Genomic DNA, 19790 nt, shown 5'->3' with positions numbered 1-19790 from the left:
GGGTGGAGCAGGATGGACGAGGGGCAGAACCAAAGACTGGCCAGAAGTTGGTTTGCAGCTCTCTAACTTTTTCATTTTAAAACCTCAGGTTACCAGGTTATGACTTCTTGACACCTGTGAGGTCAGGCTATGAAAATAACTTTTTCCCTGGTGGGGACGAGGGGCTAGGATTATTTCTGGTTTTTTAGTATAACAATACCCTCCACATATATTCTTTTATATGTGTGATATTCTTTTATATATTCTTTCATACTGCATTCTAAAACTCAAATGTTTAATATTGAAGGATGGGACCTTTAAAAAATGGACCCATACCGGGCCAGCCCAGTGGCTCAGGCGGTTGGAGCTCCGTGCTCCTAATGCCGAAGGCTGCCAGTTCGATTCCCACATGGGCCAGTGCCAGATGGCTCAGTTGGTTGGAGCACGAGCTCTCAACCATAAGGTTGCCGGTTTGACTCCTCGACTCCCACAAGGGATGGTGGGCTGCGCCCCCTGTAACTAGTAACGGCAACTGGACCTGGAGCTGAGCTGCGCCCTCCACAACTAAGACTGAAAGGACAAAAACTTGAAGCTGAACAGCACCCTCCACAACTAAGATTGAAAGGACAACTTGACTTGGAAAAAAGTCCTGGAAGTACACACTGTTCCCCAATAAAGTCCTGTTCCCATTCCCCACCCAAAGAAAAATAATGGACCCATACCTCCACCCAAACTTTTTTTTTCTTTTTCTCTGTGTTCCTTACTAGTTGGGGTATTTCTCCCCACATACTGGAAATAATGTCACTTTAGATGATTTGGTGCTCTGGCAATCATAATTGAATTCAGGATGCTTTTGGTGTCTAGCCTGCTCTTTGCCCATCCTTGGTGCTCACGTGGGACTACAGATGCCGCCAGACTGTTGTTTATCCCCTTCCTACAGACTAAACAGCACAAGAGCATGATCTGCTCTTGTTCTTTTGAAGTTCAAATGAAAAGAACAGAATTCTTTAAGATCATGTCATTTTTCTCAGAGTAGCAACCCTTGTACTTCCCAGGGCATATGTTACTTTCCTGGGGCTGCTGTAGCAATGACCACAGACTGGGGGGGCTTTAAACAACAGATTTACTCTCTCACGGTCCTGGAGGCCAGAGGTCGAAAATCCAGGTGTTGGGTGCCCCCCAGAGGCTCTGAGGGAGAATCTGTTCCAGGCCCCTGTCCAGCTTCCGGAGGAGGCCGGCAACCCTTGGCATCCCTGGGCTTGTGGTCACATGACTCCAGTCCCTGCCTTCTTTTCACATCACCTTCCCCCGTGTGTGTGTGTGTGTGTGTGTGTGTGTGTGTGTGTGTGTGTGTGTGTCGGATGTCCTTTCTCTTACGAAGACACTTGTCATAGGATTTCGGGCCTACCCCGAAAGTCCAGATGGTCTCATCTTGAGATCCTTAAGTTACATCTTCAAAGACCCTTTTTCCAAATAAGGTCAGAGTCATAGGTTCCAGGAGTTAGAATGTGGACATATATTTTGGGGCACATCCATTCAACCCATAACACAGGGCCTCCAAAGAGAATTTTATTTTATTTTTTTAGAGAATTTTGGACAAGACCCTCCCATCAAATAAGAAAACACTGTATAGCATACCGACTTGCACCACCCCTGTGGACGGTGACACTTTGATTTAAATGTTACTCTTCCAGTGGCAGGATGCCCTTCGAGCCTTCTGACACCCTTGGGCGGTGATTTGCATGGAGTGGGCTAAATGACATGCTTGTCTTGGAGTAGCTGATGAAATAATAAACGGCATGCTGACCCCCCTCAGGTGTCACGTCATGGACACCTCATCAGTTTGCCAGGGAAACTGAGGCCAGGAAAAGGTACTTTAGACATCTGAAGCCATACAGCTAGGTTGGCAGCACACATGGGGTTTGGATGCAGGAAGTCTGGCTTTGGACCTGCCAGCTATTCAGTTTCCAGGGGAATCTTTATGGTTTCTGGCTGGGGGGGCGGGGGCTCTTGGCAGGTGGTAGATCCAGTTTTGCTGCAGTGGAGACTGCAAAAAGGGGCTCATCCTGGGGAAAACGCATTTGGCTTGGGACAAATTAGGTGCAAGGTCTGTGGAATAAGTGTGCCCGCATACACTCACCCAGTAAATATCTATTGAACACCAACCACATGCGTGGTGCCATGCCAGGCTGTGGGGGCACGGCTGTGGAGAAAGAAGCAAAGAGCCTGGGTGGTAGGGCGTGAGTCCCCTGAAGGGATGCCAATCCTGAGAAAAAGGAGGATACAGAGACTCTTAGAGAACGAGAAGGCCCAGGCAGGAGCTTGCATGCGTGGAATGGCAGTGTGAGGTAGGGGAGGTTGAAATGTGCGATAAGGGGCCCCTAGGAAGGCCCAATGGAGGGTGGCCTTACAGTGAGGACAGGATGGAGCAGGGGACAGCCAGATGTGGTCGGGAGGCCCGGTGCTCTGAGAAGGGGGTGTGGGCCGAGCTGCAGGGCTGTGGGTGGGCTTGTCTGGTGGGGCGTCTGGGCATAGCGAGGGCTTTCTCCAGGGCCATGACCTGATTCCTGCTAAGCTTCAGCAGCATTCCTCTGGGCTGAGGACGAGGGCCAGGCTCAGGGCAGGGTGCGGCCATGAGGAGACAGATGAGAATGGCCGGGCCCGGAAGTGGGGAGAATTCTGGACACATTTGGAAGGCAGAGTCAACAACAGCTGATAACTGTTTGTGGGTTTGGAAGAGGGGAGTCAAGGTGATGTGAAGTGTTTTCAGCTTGAGCAACAAGACACAGGGTGTCGCCATCCTGAGCCAGGAGGACTAGGAGTCCTTTGGGGAAGATCAGGGATTTGATCTCAGACTGTCAAGTTGGAAGAACCTACTAGAGACCCAGAAGAGGCTGGGCAGTGAGGTCTGAGGGTGTGGAGCTGGAAGATGGAAACAGGTCACTGGAGGTGGTGGGTGGGGCTTTGGGGCCAGATGACATGCGTTGTGCGGGGTGGCCTGCGGGGTCTCTGCTCCCGCTCCCTACATAAGAATGCAGGATGTGGCTAGGCCAAAAAGGAACACCCACGGAGCCATAGGTAGGGGAGTCATACCACTATAGTCTCAATGGAGGCTGGATTCACATGACGTGCGACCTCCTGTCTGCTTTTCTGCCTGCCAACCGATCCCTTGCTGGCCGCAATCCGCTCTTGCCAGCTCAGCCACCATCTTCTTTTTTTTTTTTTTTCAAGTCAAGTTGTTGTCCTTTCAATCTCAGTTGTGGGGGGTGCTGTTCAGCTTCAAGTTGTTGTTCTTTCAGTCTTAGTTGTGGAGGGCGCAGCTCAGCTCCAGGTCCAGTTGCCGTTGCTAGTTGCAGGGGGCACAGCCCACCATCCCTTGTGGGAGTTGAACCGGCAACCTTGTGGTTGAGAGGATGCGCTCCAACCAACTGAGCCATCTGGGAGGCAGCTCAGCTCAAGGTGCCGTGTTCAACCTTAGTTGCAGGGGGCGGAGCCAACCATCCCTTGCGGGACTCGAGGAGTTGAACTGGCAACCTTGTGGTTGAGAGCCCACTGGCCCATGTGGGAATCGAACCGGCAGCCTTCGGAGTTAGGAGCATGGAGCTCTAACCGCCTGAGCCACCGGGCCGACCCCCAGCCACCATCTTCTTGCTAGCCCCCATTTTCTGCTAGCGTAGCCACAACAGTTATACTAGTGGCCAATGGCTCACTGGTTACAGCTGATGGCCAACTAGCCACAGCTGATGGCCATCCAATCACAGTCGATGGCCATCTACTACCTGAGGCAGCACCTTTCCACGTGAGGCCGAGAGCCTGGAAACTGCACTCCTGGCTCTGTCCCCACAACATGGGGTGCGGGGTGTGTGTGCATGTGTGTGTATACGTGTACTTGGACAGATGCCAGATGGGCAGGGGGCACTCGGGGTCAGAGCTTCCTGGACAGGACCAGCTTGAAGATAGAGATTTGGTGGCGCTCAGGCAGAGGTGGTGACTTCTAAACTTTTTAATTTTTTTTTAAAATTGAGGAATATTGGAGAACAGTGTGGTTTTCCAGGACCTATCAGCTCCAAGTCAAGCCATTGTTTTCACTCTAGTTGTGGAGGGCGCAGCTCACTGGTCCATGTGGGAATCGAACCAGCGACATTGGTGTTATAAGCACTGCGCTCTAACCATTGAGCAAACCGGCTGCCCCAGCCGTTATAAACTCTTCATTAGGAAGATTTCAAACATAGAACAGAAGGGACTTGTGGAACTTTCTCGCAGCTTCAAGAACCCATAATACCCGGCCAGTCCTCATGCATCTCCTTAAAAGGGAGGGCCTTTTCAGCTATAGCCACAGCACCCTCACCAGGCCGGAAGAGCCCCCCTGGAATTTTCAGCTCCCGAGGCTGTGGCCTTGGCTGAGCTGCCCTGGGCATGTGTGTGTATGGGGGGACACCTGTAGCCCATTGGGGTCAAGGACTGTCAGCTGGAGCGGAGCAGGGTGGCTATAAAGAGGCCAGACGAGATAGTGTGCAAGGCAGATGGGACTCTGTAGGCAGAAAGTCAGCTTCCAGGGGTGGAAGAGAGAGGGCTGGGGGCCTCCCCACGGCCAGCTTTGACCTTGGAGTGGCCAGGAAGAATGGCAGAGTTTTGTGTAACAGGGTGACTTCAATAATAGTCTTGATTTCAAAGAACTCTCCAGTAAGTCTGCATGACAGGAGCATTTTTCTGTAATTTTCGATGGTGAAGAGGTGGGGGGTAGGGTGGGGAGAAGGTGGAAGGAAGAGGGAGGAGGGGGAAAGTCCTGGGTAATTTCGAGTTTGTCTTTTTGCTCTGCTTGAGAAGCTTCCAGGGCGGTGAGGCTGAGCCACTGGTGCCTTGGGGCCCAAAATGTCCCTGAGATGGCGTTTTGTGTGTGTGTGTGTGCAGAGCACAGCCACAGGCAGGGGTTAGAATTGGCTTCTGGCCTTGGCTTTGGACAAATCCAATACTCTTAGCCTCAGTTTCCCCAGCTGTAGCTGTGAACACTCTCATGCCATCTACAAGCTTCCATCAGTTAATTGGTTGAATTCCTGCTGGTGTCAAAACCGGTACTTGTCCCTATGCAGATGTCATTTCGTTTAACACCAAACCACACGTTGGTGAGGATGCTTGGGAGGGCATGTGCCCTTCAGTCTTTGATCCCACGTGGAGACACTTTACAAATCATCTCCGGTGTAAATGCTGCGCTGAGTATAAAGGAGCCTGTGGAGAACGCACACAGCCAACTCCTGGGGGCGCAGGGGTGGTGCACAGTGGGGCTGCGGCCTCCTATGTTTGCTGCGTGTCGTTTAACAGTGTGTTTAAACCATGTGTGTGGAATGCCTTTTGATGGAAAAGTCTATGAGGAGGCCTTTACCTGGTGCAGATAGTCTAGAAAACGTCTGCTGGTGCTCAGTCTGGCCCAAACCTCTGTGGGGGGCGGTGGGGACAGAGGGGCGTCCGGTTCATCTACTGGTTATAATTTTACTTTTCTGGTACTTGTGTCTAAACTCGGCCTAGAGAGAGTACTAAGTAATGCACAGGACGTGCTCCTTCGGAGATCAAATTGAGGGTGATTTGGGCACGTCAAAGGGACGTGGGAACCAACTGAACAAGTTCCAGGCAAAGATGTAACGAAATAAATTGTGTGGTTTCAGCCCAAGTACAGACACAAGCGCGTCCATGCTGACGTGAATGGGTGATGGGGGTCTCTGCCGGCATTTCACATGACTGCTCCCTCTCCGTTCCTGAGTGTCAGCTGCACAGTGACCTCTTCCCAGAGAGGGCAGGAGAGGAAGGGAGGGGAAAAGGTGACTTTCCAGTGGAGAAAGCAGACAGAAACCATTCAGCCAGGTGCTCAAGGTCACCTCACCTGTGATGCGTCATGGTGAGAGCCGTGCCCTTGATACTTGCGATGAGAAGGGCCCTTCAACTTTGTGAACATTCCCCAAAATCCATAACCCCAGTCTCCTGGTAAGACAAACATCAGATAAATCCCAACTGAGGAACATCTTACAAAGTCCTCCTCAAAGCGATCAAGGTCGTCAAAAACAAGGGAACTCTGAGAAACTGCCGCGGCCCAGAGGAGCCTCAGGAGACATGGCAACTGAGTGTAATGTACGGTCCTGGAGGGGATCCTGGGACAGAAAGGGACGTTAGGTGAAAACTAAGGGAATCCAAATAAAGTACAGACTTTAGTTAATTAGCTTTTAAAAAAAATGTAGGTTGCTTTTTGCCGGGACCTTTCTAGCTTTTAAAATGCTCGCATGTGTTGGGCATAGCAGGATTCTTTAAGGTCTGGTTTGTAGAATTTTGTTTTTCTGAACTTTTGCTGTATGGGCCTGAGAACTGATGTTCCAGGGAGCCGTTTGGGAAACCTGAGCTGCTTACGAAAAGCCTGTCGCATGCACGGTGGTGAGTGTTGGCAACTGATGCACGTTCCAACAGGGCCCAGCCGGGCCTCCCCACAGGGTCCTTGAGGAAAGCAAGTGATGTGAAATTCCAAGGAAGTTTGTCGTCTCTTGTTCTCTTAGTGAGTTTTGTTTTTGTTTGTTTGTTTTTAGTGTGGATGTTCTCTCTGTGTTCTTTAGGTGTATGGCTTTAAGCTTGCATATATTTAACAACCTCAAACTTCTTAGGAAAAGCTCTTAGAATTTATGTCAACTTGGGCGAGTCAGTCCCCAGCCTAGGCTTAAAATTCTTTATCTGTTAAAAAACAAAAAGCAGGGTGGACATTTGGGCTGGATGGTGGTCCCCTCCCCAGGCTAACATTCTAGAACTTTCAGTGTCTGTGAACGTGTGCCGTGTCCCAATGAGCGTGTGTAAGACAGAGCATGTCAGTGCAAAGGGGCTTTTCCCAGACTGAGATACTGATCCTGGGCTGTACTGCCACGCCCCCAGCTGCCTGTGGGTTTTCTGTTCACTAAGAAAGTTTTTGAAAACTCCCTAGATTCGTCTTCTAAAACTTAGAATAAAATTCACTCCTTTGGGCCACTCTGACCTGTGACAAATGCACCCCGGGGAGCAACCACCACCACAGTCAAGAGAGAACCCTCCAGAAAGCTCCCTCCTGTTCCTTTGTGGTCAGCCCCTCCCCCCACCCCTCGTAACCACTGACCTGTGCTTTGTCCCCAGGAACTTGGTATTTTTTAGTGACAAGTCCGTAACAGGCCCGAGCCATGGCTGGACTGAGTCACGGCCGACCCATCTGCATCAGGTCAGCGTTCAGTGCGACCCGCGTCAGGGCCCGCTTCCAGAAAAGGCAGGCGGGCACTCCCTGGCTTCCAGGTACTCTCCTGCTCGCAGCCCTCTCCCTCTTTGTGGGGGTGGGGGGAGACCCTGTGTGCCTGAGACCGGAAGGCCCTGCCCTGGTGTCATCCTTACAGGTGTTTTCTCTCTTCCCCCAAACTAGAGGTATTCACATTCCCGTCCTTTGGGAGTCTTACTTTTAATTAAGAAGAAACAGAAGAGTTGCTTTTCCCACAGCCTGGGTTTAGTGGGGAGGTTCTAGAATATCCGATGCCAGCCCTGGGTTCTTCTGAGGGGCCCTGAGCAAGGCCCGGCCGCATTCTGGGCCTGCTTCTGCCTCTGGAACAGAAGGGCTTGGGAGGATGGTCCAGTGTCTTCCGGATCTTCCGGCTTTGGGTCCAGGAGGAAGGCCAGGGTGCCCTGTACGATCAATGGGTCACGCTTGTCTCTTCCCAATGTGATGGGGACTGACCCAGCTGCCAAGTCTGCCTCCTTGTCACTTTCCTGTTTACAGCCACCCACGTTTGCATTTCATCCCTCAAGCCAGACCTCTGAGGGGTCCTCTGTCTCTGCTCAGGCTCCGGGGAGAAGCTTCCCTGTTTTCCCCCACCCCGCCAGGGCCACTGTCCCTCGAGTAGCCAGCGTGGCAGAGGCTGCTGGCAAGGGCAGTGCGCACCCTTGTCCTCTTGCCCTTGAGCACTAAGCTGCTGCCTTCCGAGAGACAAAGGATTACTCAAGCCTTTTTTCCGCCAGGTCTATCACAAAAAGAACCACGTGGACTTAGTTAAAGGCATCTGGAGAGAGGTAAGTTACAGAGTGAGCCAGAATGAGCCAGGGGCCACTCCTACGTAGGGAATGGCAGGAGCCCTCCCGAAACCCAAGTCCCCAGGGGCCAGCCACGGGCCAGTTAGTCAGCAGAACTTTCGAAGGAGAGCTGTCTCGGGCCTGCTGTGTAGAGTCTTCTCTGCATAGTGGTGTTATCATATTCTGGAAAAAAACTTCACTTTGATATTTAAATTGTTTTTCCTCTTTCAAAAAAAAATTTTTAAATAAGAAAAGGACTGAAAGTAGTTTGCCTGGAGTATTGATAAGACCATTGGTTTGCAATTAGTCAATTTGAAAATTAATCTCAATCAAAACTGAAATCAATCTCAATAATCAGTTGAGGTGTGGTTAATACCTGGTCTTGTGGTGGTTTAAGACACCAGGTAACCTTGAAGAGCAGGTGTGCTTGCTGGCCCATCATTCTGACCCAAACCCAGTGAATAGATAGATGTCCCAGCCTGGCACCTCTTGGTTTGTAAGAACTGACCCTGCTGGCTTATTTGCAGTGTGAGATGGTTACCCACCCCACACATGCACCCCCAGCCTGGGGCAGGGGATGCTAGCTGCTCTGTGTGTGTGTGTGTGTGTGTGTGTGTGTGTGTGTGTGTGTGTGTTCTGTGTGTGTGTGGGGGGGGGGGGTATTTTGGGGGGCAGGTGGTGTCACAGAATGGGTGCCAGCTTTGTGAATTCCAACAGTTCTGACCAGTTTCTGAATCTGAAATGATTACAGCTGTCTATAGATTATGGTGTTTAACTATTTCCATGTTTACCTTTTTTCTGGAATAAATAGCAGCATCAACTGTCCAGAGGAAGTGAGTGATCGGGGTTTTTCACTACCCACGGGGGTCCCTGGGTCCTTTCTGGCTGTCATGTAGCCACGCTTGGTGTGGGTGAGGCACGGACACTGGGGACGTATGGACATCTGGTCGCATTGATAAACGTGATTGGCTTGCAGACTTCACCGGGTCCTCTTAGTGTATTTGGGAGGATGTCTTAACATAGCACTGGATGGGAAGTGCAGGAGGTGACGGGATTAGCCGCAGAGCCTTAGGTTTTCTGTGGGGACCTTTTCTGCGGAGCCCCTCAAGTCAAGAGCACTGACGTGATAAGGTGAAAGTAAGTCAGTGGAAGGAATAGGGAATCCTGGCACCAAGGTGGGGTGAGGAGGGTGTTAGATGTCCAGAAAGCTCCAAAGCCCCCTTCAGCCAGTGGTCATAGAGGTGAGAGGTGCTTGACTGCCCTGAGGGTGGGGTGGAGGGCTGCTGCTCAGACACGCACACGCGGCCTTCCCTTCGAGAACAGACCTTTGAAAGTGGGAAACAACTGGACTTCAAGGCTCGTTTCAGCTTCTTCTGGTCATGTGCGAGGCAGTGGGTGCAGGACTGGGCAGGGAGCAGGACAGAGCTGAGTTGGGCCTTCACCAGGGACGTGGCGCCTTGAAGGGGACCTGAGAGGAATGAGCTCAGACCCCTGGTGGCGGATGGGGTGGTGTGGACTGAGCCGGCGGGGAGCTGGGATGAGGCCTTTATTTTTTATGTTTTTAACACATTGCGTACGGCGGGGTTTAAATCCCTCGTGAAGATTCTCGTGATCCATACGCAACGTGTTAAGGAGGGCGCAGCTCACAGTGGCCCATGCAGGGATCGAACCGGCAACCTTAGTGTTATTAGCACCACGCTCTAACCAACTGAGCTAACCGACCACCCCAGATGAGGCCTTTAAATGACAGGGTTCAGGCTGGGCCCCCAGCACTGCTGGACCCTCAGGCTTTTTGGGCGCCATGGGCTATTTGTCAAATGCATTTTTAAAGATTCATTTGCAAGGCAGATGGTGCCAAGTTTGCCAATGCCAGTGATGGAAGAAATAGCCTGTGCAGATGGGGAGTGTGTTGCACTGGACCCCACTGCTGGGAATTGCTAACCAGCTCCAACACATCTGTCACCAGTTTTTAGATCCTGACGGTGATTCAGAAAATACCCCTGGCCGTCCGCCCACGGCTTCACCGACTGTTTCCTGGGTCACATGACCTGTAACCAGCCTTTGCACGTGCTGAAGTCCAGGAGTCCAGTTCACTTATTAGACCCAAGTCAGGAACCCGAGCCCTTGTCCGGAAAGCTGCCAGCGGGGCCCTTTCCGCCCTGGAGGCCGAGGATGTGGACATAGAGCCCGCAGGGGCAGGCCGCCCCCAGGCTCGTGTGTCCACAGCCCAGCTGCCTGGGTCCCCAGAGGACCTGAGAATGATGGAGGAGGACCCCAGAACCCCCCTCCCTACCGTGGAGCCCCCAGAGACTGGCAGGCGTGCCCAGGGTAGGGACAGAGTGTCACGGCCACCACCCAGACTCGGGAATGAGAGGGACAAGGGGCCCAAGCTCTCACTGTCTAAGAGGACACTGGAGGTTTTACTCGCAGATCTTGAAAAAAAATAAGAGAAAGCAGCAGCACGAGGCTTAGACCCAGGTGAGTGGTCAGCTCAGGGCAGGATGCTGACGCCAGCGAGGAGCGGGGAGCAGGGAGCTCAAGCGGATGCGCGTGGACCTCAGCACTACCTCTCCCCGCTGTCACACTGCTGATGGAGCAGGGATTTTCTGAGTAGCTGGGGTTTTGGCTCAGTCTGTGGGCGTGAGGGTGGCCTTGACGTGGTAGTATCTAAAAACGGGTGGCAGTGGGTGGCTTTTGTGCTTTTCCCAGTTTCAGGGTTTTTCACTTTCCAACAGGCATGAACCCAGTGACATTCTGGAGTTGGTGTTAGCGCTGGGCGGCTGAGCCCCTCTCCTCTATGGCCGCTGTCCAGTGCCAATAAAAGGGGCTGCACCCAATGACCGTAGCCGCTCGTCTCTCCTGGTGGGTGGTGACGGCGGTGACAAGGCTGGTGGAGCTCGCCCCCCGGTAGACTGCTCTGGTCCCTTCTGCCAGCTCTACTGGTGAGGACAAGTAGGACTGTGGCCACTGTACAGCCTGACACTCCAACTGCAGGGCAAGTAGGCAGCCCCAGAGGTCAGGGTCCCCTTCAGGCCCATGGACTGAGCTCAGTGTGAGGGCAGGGTGGGTTGGGAGTGAAGCTCAAGAAGGCCCGGACCTGGGTGTTGTCCCCTGGGGTGTTAGGTAGGCCTTGGGCACTCGTGGGGTCCATATGGCAGCCCTGGATGGGGGAACCGCAATCCTGTACCTGTGGTGACCTACCCGTCCCCAGCCCCCAGCCTCTAGGTGGACGAGTGTCTCAGTGGTGGCCGGAGGGGGCTGGGAGCAGGGCTGCTTCTGCTCTTCTCGTTGCCCTTCGGGCTGGAGGCAACTGCGCCCTGCTGGGAGCTGCCCTGTGCTCCCTCAGGCTCTGTGCTCCAGAACCCTCATCCATGGAGGCCTTTTAGTGGACTCCCTGTCATTGCCAGGTCCCCGGCCCAGCTCTTCTCAATTGAGACCATGTAGCACCATCCAGCATGCCCACTGTAGAAATGCTGAAAATCTTCATTGGTTCAGAGAAAAACATTTAAACTGAGCCCGTCCGTGTTCAGTGGAATACAGCTTTGGACTGGAACCAAGCCACCTAGAGACCCCTGGTGGAACATCCCAGAAGTGGACAAGGAACAGGCTGAGTCTAGCCTTCAGGCCTGGAGACATTTGGAGCCTGGCAGCTCACAGAAGCCCTGGGGGTGCGGGGGGCAGAGCCTGACCGTCCAGCCAGGAATCAGACCATCACGTGGCTGGTGGCCAAACACGGGTCACATGGGGTGGGTGGGTCCTGGGTGGTCCAGCAGCAGGATGAACAGGTTTTATCACCGGGCCTGAGGCCTGGGCTGCTCACTGATCAACCCCAGGAGCTCTCACAAGGCCTGTTTTCCCAGGGACACCACATCCGTCACGTCCCACAGGAGCTACCTACCCGCTTCCTCTACTTGGCGCCACCTCAGGCTCTGCAGGAATGAAGGTACCAGGGAGGAGGCGGGACGGGTGGCAGAACCGGACCAGGGCGTCAGCACCTTATGTGACGCAGGAAATGGCGCCAGGCCCCACCACGAGGGTCGCAGGCCGGGGCGCACAAGCTAAGGGGTCGACTATTGACCCAGGACGGACCAGGCCCTTTTCTGGCCGTTCCCATGTCCCTGAAGGGCCCAGGTTCTTCATTCTTCGCTGGTGCTGAGCTCCCCTAGTGCCCGAAATGCCCGGGACCAGCGCGGAGACAGAAGAGGCGGGAGGCGGGTCATGCTTAGTGTTTTATTTCATAAAACAAGCCATGCTATTGCCCCTCCAAACACGTGCGTCGTCCTTCCACGTTCCACCAGTCCCAACCGTCAGGCCTCCTTCACGTTCCTCTAACCTCGAACCAACGACTTTCCTTTGACAAGTCCACAGCTTCCAAACGTTTTAATAATGAATAAATGTTAAATATTGCATTTTACCAGTACAGAAAGGGGAGCTAGAAAAGTGTGGTTTCACTCTGTGCAGAGGACTGCGACGCCACGCTCGTAGAAGCTGCGAGGGTCTTCCTTGGTGGCGATTTCAAAGTCCACCGTGAAGATGAGGTCTGCACGGGTGAAGTTCAGGTAGACGGGAAGGGTCACCTATGAGGAAGGGCAGAGGGGCTCAGCGCTGACGCGGGGGACGGCAAGACGCCCACCTCGACACGGCTGAGGGTGGCTGTAGGGTGCAAGGCTTTGTGGCAGACGGCAACGGGCGCTTTCTCCTGGGAGCTGCCGATTGCTCGTCATGCGCAGAACTCGGCGGTAGGAAGAGGGAAATGGCTAAGGCGGTGCTCGCAGCGTCTCCCTGCCCACAGGACGGGGGTGCCCCTTACCACACTGGCCTTTTTCTCTGCATTTGTCTGCTTGACCCAGCGCAGCTGCGTCAGCGGGAGGACGGTGGAGATGGCGTTGGAGGGGGAGAGCTTGTTGTTGCTGCACGTGGCCCCCTGCAGCTTCAACCCTGGAAAGAGGAAGTCAAACCAATGGAGTGGGAACAGCCCCGGAACCCACCGGCCTCGGGCTCAGCTCTGCTGCCGCCATCCGGCCCCTTAAACACCTCTGTGTGGGTGCAGGCGGGGGCCTTGAGACAGAAGCTAAGACCACGGGCCTGGGTCTGCACACTCTAACTCACCCGTGACTCCAAAGCTGCAGGCATCGAGGGTGGCATTCTGCGAGGTGGTGACATTGACCTCCAGGCACAGCTCCTCCAGGGACCAGCTATTGGCCTGGGCCACATACTGCCGGGTGGCGGTGATGTACGCCTCGGGCACAAACAGTCCGCCCAGGCACACGTGGATGTTCTGTGAGAGGAAGCAGCTGGTGAGGAGCGAGCCCTACCTGCTCTCCTCCTTAGAGCCGGGCCTCTGCCTGGCCCCCCAGCTGCTGCCCCAAACCCAGGGCAGCTGCCAACCACCACCAGGCTTCTCAGGAGCTGCCGTCACCACCTTTAGCTCCTTGGCGCCGCCAGACGCAGCCGCCTGTGAGATGTTCTGCAGCTGTTTGACCCTCTCGCTGAAGTCGGACACCCACTGGATGACGGTCATGCCGGCAGGCACGGTGTAGTGTGACCAGCTCCGAGGCAGGATCCCTGTGGAGGGCAGGAGGCCCCAGGCCGGCGTCAGGTACAGCCCCGCCCCCCGCCGCTACTCGACACAGTCCAGTGTGACTGACGGGGTGTCTGGAGGACCAGGCTCGCCCCAATAACATCACAGCTACCCATTCCCATCACACACTGCCCGGTGTGATTCTGTCACTGGTGGCTCAGGCTCTCGGGGCCAATGGGAGACACCTGGGGCTGCCCTGTTGCTCATACTCAAGTCCCCCCCCAACATTTCCTGTCCTGCGCCCGCCCCTAAACACTGCAGCAATTGCAGAAAGATTTTAGTAGAAGGAAAACTCTTCAGACATTTCTGAGCTTGTGCTCCAGGGAGGGCCCCCAGCTGCCGTTGGAGGGACGGCTGCAGAGAGAGCGGACGGCCTGGGACGTGTCAACACTGAGGACCAACGCCCGCCCGGCATACAGCCTCCCTGCGCACCTTTCACCAGTTCGTTTATGAGTGTGCGTAGGTAGTTGGTCTGCTTCTTCTTCCCTTCACACACTTGAACGACATCAGCAAGGTCCTGGCGGACGTCCTGCAGTAATTTCGCTCCCATCTTCACTTCTCTCTCAAAGAACCTGAACAGGGGGTCCTGTTGTGCGGAGAGAAGCCAGAGTGAGGGGGCCGTTTAGAAGAGGCCCCTGCTGCAGCCAGCCAGAGTAAGCCGACCTCCGGGAGCCCCAGGAGTCACGGCCCCGGCCCGGTCCCCACAGCTGCACCTGAGCCCGATCTGGGACCAGACCGCACAGGAAGCTGGTTGGAAGCAGCCCCAACAACTCTCCAGAGTCTGGAGTCACTGAGCTAGCTCGTGGCAGGATGCCCTGTGGGGCGTTTCTGATCACTCTGAGGAGGGTTAGCCCCCAGCCTGGGCCTCTGCACAGTGCGCCCGCCCGCCCGTCTGTCTTGCTAAGACCATCTGGGGCAGCCCGGCCACCTTGATGTTGTCCACCGTCCGTTTGAGATGGCTCAGTGTCTGGGGGATGAGGTGCAGCCAGTTGGAGGCGGTGGTGTGCAGTGTCCTCATCCAGGCGGGCCGCCCGTCCGACGTGGAGTCCACTCGCGCCTTCTTCTCGGTCTCTGCGTATGCCAGGTCGTCCTCGTCCTCCAGCACCTGCATCTTTAGCATCTTGCTGATCACGTCCACACCTGGGCCGCAGTTACACCAATGGTGGGGAGGGGAGGGGAGGGGAGGGGAGGGGCGGGCAGGAGACCAGAGGAAGGAGAACGTAAGTGGAAAGACCGTGGCACACGTGGACTCGCAACATACCAAGTGGGCACAGAAAATGGCCTGGCCAGACAGACGGGGAGGCAAATACAGAGAAAAAGTGGAACCAGACCAAGCCATGTCTGTGGGGCCTGGACCAGCAACCTGACAGTGCAAGGACCAGAGTGAGGCTTCTGCGGAACAGCCCAGGGAGGGGCTCGGGGCCACCTGCCCTGGGGACTCGTGACCATTTGCGGCCTAGACCACATGAACCCCAGGAATCACCATCTGCTCCCTCTCAAATGCCTGTCCCTGCCTGCTCTGGCTTTGGTGTGCCTGCCCTCACCATCCTCGTCCCTGAGCTGCGTGGCTGCCTGAAGGCCGGACGGCAGAGGTGTCGGCTCAGGGCTCAGGGCCTCCGTGTGGGCCAGTGACCTTGGGCAACCTGTTAGGCCCGGGCTGCAGTGCTGCTCTAAGGTGGGCCTGGCAGTGACACCTTGACAGAGTGCGGGCGTGACGGGGGCTCAGATGACAGTCACTGTAGTCCTGACAGGGCATTCACAGGGACCCAGCTGCTACTCTGACTTAACACTAGTACTTGGCAACCCTAAGAAGAAAAATGGAACTATTTCTGAACGTAAGGTGAAAACCTAAATGCCATGTCCAGACCTCGTTTACATGAATGTCAGGCCTTTTGCCCAGAACTGAGCCTGTGCTGCAAGACAGACCCCAGGTGGGGCGGATGACTCCTCGCCTCCCCGAGGGAGTGAGGAGCAGCGGTACCGGAGGGACTCACCCTGCGTGGTGAGGAGCACCCGCTCGGCGTTGTTGGGCAGGCCCAGCCAGGAGGGCGTCTGGGTGTCGGGGAGCAGCTCCACCCACTGCACGAACTCCTCTCGCCTGCAAAGAAGCACATCAGGAATGCTGTCATGTGCAACGCCGGGAGCGGCCCAGCGGTGCCACTGTGCTGTCACGGGAGGCAGGCTCGCACCTGATGCCGTCTGGCATTTGAATGTCTTTGTGCCCGTCGACCTTGCAGGCCAGCTTGAATTCACTATCGAAACTCTTCGTCGTGAATAGACGCTCCAGGAAAGTGTTGAGCAGACGCTGGTCAAACTCATTGTCCACTCGCCCACCGTAGATGGACTGGGCCATCAAGGTCTTCAGTGCGGACCACGGGATCTTATCCGGAGAGATGTTCTGCCTCCCCTGGGTGGGGACATGTGGGTGAGTGCGCAGGTCGGGGGCTGGCACAGCCTGGCTCTGCCTGCAGCCTCCTCCCGCTCTCTCACCTCTAACAGGTGCTTTCCCACCTGCATGTGTGAGTTGCGCACACGACCTCACATCACCACGTTATCACGTGCCTGCTGTCTACCTCACGAGGCACAGCCCACACTTGCCTTTGCCGTGTCATCCAGCCATGTGTCCACAGTGTCGCAGGCCGACCGCAGATCCGACTCCCCGAATTCATACTTCTTTGACCACCCCAGGGGAGCGTATCGTAAGCGTTCTTGGATGATGGCGTGGAACCAGGCCAGCAGGAAGTACAAGCGAGCACGCTCGTTGGGAGACTAGAGGGGAAGTGTTATTAAGGACAGAATCAGCAGAAAGCAGCGTCCTTTCTTCTGAGAAAATATAGCGGATCCTCCATGAGAACCATGGCTTTAAAAAGAGCTCCCACGTCTAATGTGAACCACTTCGCACTCCAGGGCTCGGCATGAGCAAATGAATACAGATAGCAGATGCTGAGACACATTATTCAGCCAACAGAGAATTACACAGAAAACATTTTTTCTAAGCATCGGAAAAGGAACATTATAGCACCATGTACAGCTGGCCCCTGAACAACACGGTTTGGACGGCGCCGGTCTGATACATGTTCAGTCAGCCCTTTGTATCCCCAGGTTGCGCACCCGCAGATGAGGGGGGCCAACTACATGCATCAATCGACACCATTTTATGGGGGGACTTGAGCTTCCATGGAGTTTGGGTCCACACAGCATCCTAGCCAATCCCTGCACAGACCGAGGGACTGAAGTTTTGGGGGATCAAAACTTATCCACAGACTTTTGACTGCATAGAAGTCAGTACCCCTAATACCTGCCGTGCTGTTCAAGGGTCCCCCTCCTCCTGCCCCACAGCCTCAGCCTTGGGGAGGCCCGTGCCTGGGAGCGGAGGGTTCCCAGACATATAGTCTAGGATGCACACCTGGGTTCAGGCTAGAGCTTTATTGTGGATGTGTCTGCTCACCTGGGAGCCGGTCACGCCCCTGCCACCAAACACCTGTTCACTGGAAGGAAACCTGCCTGCAGTTAAATAAAATTCCCTGTACAACTAGCCACGCTGGTGTTTCTGGGAGGCGCGGGGCCCGTGTGTGAATTCAGGGGCTGGCCTGTCTGGGCTGACACAACACACTCTTACCTTGCAGATACGTGACACAGGGATGCTGCTGAACGTCCTCAACATGTTGGCCTTGACCCCCGGGGGTGGCTCGAACACGAAAATGCGGCCGGCGCGCAGCAGGTTCACGGGCACCTGAGAAGAAGACACCTGTCAGCACGCGGCACCTGAGAAGTGCGCTTCAGCGCACGTGCACACGCGTGCACACGTGTACATACACACACACACTTGAACACAAAGAGCCCAAACAGCACCAAGAGCGGCGTCCCGCCCTGCCCACCCGCCGGCCCACCTTGGGGTTAATCTCCATGGTGAGGAAGAGTCTGAAGCACGCGTGCGGCTGCAGCGAGTGCAGCTTCTTCTCCAGCTGCATCAGCCACCCTGGGGCCAGGTGGACGTTTTTCAGCATCACCCACCTGCAGGGAGAGTGAGAGCCAAGCCGGCTTCAGACTCCTGTCTGATGAGCTCTCAAGCCAGGGCTTTCCGAACAGACAGACAGGCCTACCTGCCAGACTTCACAGCTGTGTTTATCGCCTTATCTGCTTGGTTGAAGCCTTCTGCCGAGCCTGGTGCCAGAAAGCTTGGTGTCAGCACGGCAGGCACGGACCTCAGAGCCCGCCTGAGCTGTGGGGGCCCCAGCCCGAGAGAGCGCGAGCCCCTTACCAATTGCAATAGAAGTGATCTGTGTGTTCTGCTCGGCCGCGAGGTCCTCCACGTGTCCACTGGCGTCATACCCAGGCACAGAGCACATCAGGACAGGAGTGTTCGGCTTTACCTGCAGATGAACAGGTCGGTTCAGTCCGAGCACCCAGCAGACTGGTGTGGAGGCTGTGGTAGGACAGAGGGACAAGGCACACCTCTGTGTCCACAATGTGGGTCAGGTCGAGCGGCTGCTCCATGATGGACATGAAGGACTCCCCGAGGTTTGTGGAGACAAACACGTGGGCCATGGCCAGCAGGCGGTCGGGCCGGAAGGCCTGAATCAGGAGCAAGCGATGGATGGCTTGCCCGATGGGTGCTGAAACGAGGCCACACAGAAGACGGGGTTTGGTGACAGGACAGACTGTGAGCTGTCCCCCTGCCTGGTCTGTTCTTCCTACGAGCCTTCTCTTGGCAAACACTCAGTGTCCAAGACACAGCTCAAAGGACAGTCACCACCTCCTCTGTTCTCATGAACCCTCTGGACAAACCGATGACAGCACCTACTGCTTCAGTCTCTGCGTGCTGTGGCAGTTGCTGATTTTAAATGGTTCCACTGGTAGCGGCTCCTGCAGGCTGGCTCCTGAACACTCAGGAGCTTCTGCAGATCAGTCACCACTAGCAGCTGTGTGGGGCTCATTGCCTCTTCCCCCTCTGGGGGCCTGGCTCGCCCAGGGCCTTGGCTAATACTCAAGAACTGCCCATTTCCCCGTGCTGGCAAGGGCCTTTGTCTCGTTCCTCTTTCGGTCTAATTAAGCGTGCGTTGGACGGGAATTAGGAGTGTTTTGCTTTCCCACTTCTAGGTAACTCCGAAAGTTTGAACACAGATACTTCTCATAGGAACCAGTGACTAGTTTCTGGCAGCGTCTCTTCTTCCACCAGTGGGGCCCCACGTGACATGTGTGTCCAGAAGGGCAACACGAGGGAGGGGACCGGGGGCTTACTTGCAGGAGCTTCTTCATTCCAGAGGTATGGCACCGTCTGCTCTGGGGAGCTGCTGTCCAGCCAGATGCCAAATTGCTGTGGAGACAACAGTGGGAACGTCACCACGGGCAGAGCCCGTCTTTGTGGGCACAGAAGGCGGGACTAGCACGCAGACATTTGACGCGTGCGCACAAACACGAGGTTCTGGGTTTTACATGACACGCAGTTCGTCACTGCCAATTTCCTGGGGAAAGGAACATTCAGAAGAACACCCACCTCATCGGCCTGAACCTTTGCAATCAGATCCTTGAAGGCAGGGAGACAGCTCAGCCTCACAACCGCTTCAGCCTGTTCCACGGTCAAGCCCCGGATCTCGGGTGTCGAGCCAGCAGTAAGCACGATCTCCTTCCCTCTCAGGAAGTGCTGGAACTCGGCATCGTATGTGGGCTCCCTGCAGAGGGGCAGCGGGCGAACTAGGGCTCTTACACTCATTTCTATCGACATTCAACGTGCACGATGACTTAAAGGGAAACCACAACTCATGTAACACGAAATGCTCGCGGGCAACCCAGAGGCGCCGCCGTCTAGGGCGGAGGGGCGGCAGAGTGGCCGGCCTTACCCGATGGTGCCCTTCAGCTTGATTCTCGCCAGCAGCATGGCGAAGGTGATGTGGTCCTGGTGCAGCATGCCTCTGGCCACCCGGTTGAACGCCACCTGGGGACAAGCCGGAAAACTGCAGCTGCCAAGGAACCGGCCGCATGGGCCTCCCTCCCGGGACGGCCACGCGCCGGCTCCTCCCTCCCCGGGACGGCCACGCGCCGGCTCCTCCCTCCCCGGGACGGCCACGCGCCGGCTCCTCCCTCCCGGGACCGCCACGCGCCGGCTCCTCCTTCCCGGGACCGCCACGCGCCGGCTCCTCCCTCCCCGGGACGGCCACGCGCCGGCTCCTCCCTC

At 55.5% G+C, this 19790-nt stretch overlaps 1 protein-coding gene across 1 annotated transcript in view; it reads right to left on the bottom strand.

Annotated features, from left to right (window-relative positions):
• Positions 1–12250: 12250 nt before the first annotated feature.
• The window catches only part of DYNC1H1 (dynein cytoplasmic 1 heavy chain 1), a 61843-nt gene continuing 54303 nt past the window's right edge, over positions 12251–19790 (bottom strand). The window contains exons 62-78 of the mRNA XM_019747152.3: positions 19456–19550; positions 19113–19287; positions 18857–18932; positions 18071–18231; positions 17877–17988; positions 17719–17779; positions 17506–17629; positions 17235–17348; positions 16214–16384; positions 15805–16022; positions 15610–15713; positions 14544–14755; positions 14048–14201; positions 13457–13599; positions 13144–13312; positions 12845–12972; positions 12251–12611 (exon numbers count right to left, since the gene is read on the bottom strand). Coding sequence (XP_019602711.1) covers positions 12483–12611; positions 12845–12972; positions 13144–13312; positions 13457–13599; positions 14048–14201; positions 14544–14755; positions 15610–15713; positions 15805–16022; positions 16214–16384; positions 17235–17348; positions 17506–17629; positions 17719–17779; positions 17877–17988; positions 18071–18231; positions 18857–18932; positions 19113–19287; positions 19456–19550 — 2346 coding nt within the window. The 3' untranslated portion in view covers positions 12251–12482. The remainder of the gene's footprint in view (positions 12612–12844; positions 12973–13143; positions 13313–13456; positions 13600–14047; positions 14202–14543; positions 14756–15609; positions 15714–15804; positions 16023–16213; positions 16385–17234; positions 17349–17505; positions 17630–17718; positions 17780–17876; positions 17989–18070; positions 18232–18856; positions 18933–19112; positions 19288–19455; positions 19551–19790) is intronic.

Source organism: Rhinolophus sinicus, chromosome 3 (genome assembly GCF_057876585.1).
Source record: "Rhinolophus sinicus isolate RSI-liver-muscle chromosome 3, RSI-T2T, whole genome shotgun sequence".
Classification (NCBI taxonomy): Eukaryota; Metazoa; Chordata; class Mammalia; order Chiroptera; family Rhinolophidae; genus Rhinolophus; species Rhinolophus sinicus.
The sequence above is the reverse complement of the archived record's forward strand: the minus strand, read 5'-3'. Positions and strand labels throughout refer to the sequence as shown.